The sequence below is a fragment of the Aplysia californica genome, unplaced genomic scaffold (assembly GCF_000002075.1).
Source record: "Aplysia californica isolate F4 #8 unplaced genomic scaffold, AplCal3.0 scaffold00743, whole genome shotgun sequence".
NCBI lineage: Eukaryota > Metazoa > Mollusca > Gastropoda > Aplysiida > Aplysiidae > Aplysia > Aplysia californica.
The window spans coordinates 148,200-149,563 of NW_004798013.1; the positions used below are offsets into that span (position 1 = coordinate 148,200).

At 38.3% G+C, this 1,364-nt stretch overlaps 1 protein-coding gene across 1 annotated transcript in view; it reads left to right on the forward strand.

Annotated features, from left to right (window-relative positions):
• Window positions 1-415, forward strand: part of LOC106013247 (fatty acid-binding protein, adipocyte) — a gene marked incomplete in the record, with an annotated part of 15,222 nt that extends 14,807 nt beyond the window's left edge. The window contains 1 exon segment of the mRNA XM_013088430.2: window positions 268-415. Within this exon segment, the coding sequence (XP_012943884.1) occupies window positions 268-324 (57 nt within the window).
• Window positions 416-1,364: the final 949 nt, after the last annotated feature.

A 1,364-nucleotide genomic window follows, 5' to 3' on the forward strand; every position in this document is an offset into this window, starting at 1 on the left:
TGTGTGTGTGTGTGTGTGTGTGTGTATGTGTGTGAATGAGATGTGAAGCTATTATGTGTGGCATATAATATCTTAATATGTGTCTACCCCCACCCCCAACTCACGCCCCCAAAACCCTTTAGTCTCATTTTTTTGGCCCCTGTTTACTTGTTGTGGATGATTTTTTTACTCTCTTTTTTTTTGCGTAGATGAATTATTTTCTGATAGTGCTAAGCAAGTATAATAATATAAAAATTTCTGTGATGTTTATTTACTATTTTCCCCCAGACTTTCACGGTCGGACAGACAGTGAGCAAACGCATTTTTGCTCGGTTGCCAAAGTGATTAAGGATGAACAAGCCTTTCTGGGTGTATTGACTCTTTTCTTGTCACATGGACTTATGCAAGGATCTGGACAATAGAGACTTATCTTATCTTATCGTATTATATCTTATCTTATCTTATCTTATCTTATCTTAACATCCTAGATCGGACACTGTCATGGGTGCGGCTGATATTGCTCTATAAATTAATACTTTGCTGCTCTGGTGTGCACTGCGGGCGCCCAAACGAAGAGTAAAACAACAATATCGGTAACGTTGAGTGCACGCGCAACATTCTCTGCTTGCCCTTCATTTGTTCTTTATTTGCGTCAAATGGTGCACTCCACGGTGAGCTGGAGTTACAGCAGAGTGCACCGTCTGGGATGTCATTTCGCTACCCAAGAATTAAAAAGTTTTATGTTCAGTATCTAGTTTTGAAAAATTTGACGTTAACGATTTTTGTTTTACAACATGCAATTTTTTTAATGCAATTCTTTGAACACCTTCATAACGACTCCGAATAATCTTACGATTTTGATAGAGCAGAAAGAACATTTGGTTTTTTACCTCATAATCTTAGTAACTCAAAACGGCCAAATAATCAGATAGAACTAGGTAATTTTAAGGTAATCATAGTACAACAAGCCTACAGTACCCCACGTCGATGAGCTGATGAGCAGTGGTTAAGAAAGAGTTAATGTTTTATGTCAGGATATTAATAATTTATCTCTTAATAGTTAGTTTTAGTTCGAGTTTTACGGGACATGCAACACAAATAGGTCACAGATTAGAGATTAGATCGCAGATTAGAGGTATTACAAAAGAGTAACAATGACAAAACAAAAAAAAAGAATGAGTAGAAATAAGGACGATTTGTGTTTGATAGGAAAGAATGAGCGGACTCCACACAGAAGACCCGAGTTTGGTTTTCGTGACGGCCTATGGTCTTTCTGCTGGAATGGTGTATTCCTTCCAGCTCGGGTTAACCAAGAAGAACAGAGTAGAGGCCCACCTCTTAAAATAATCTAAATCATGTCGATTTGGAAAGGGGAGGGAGGGGGG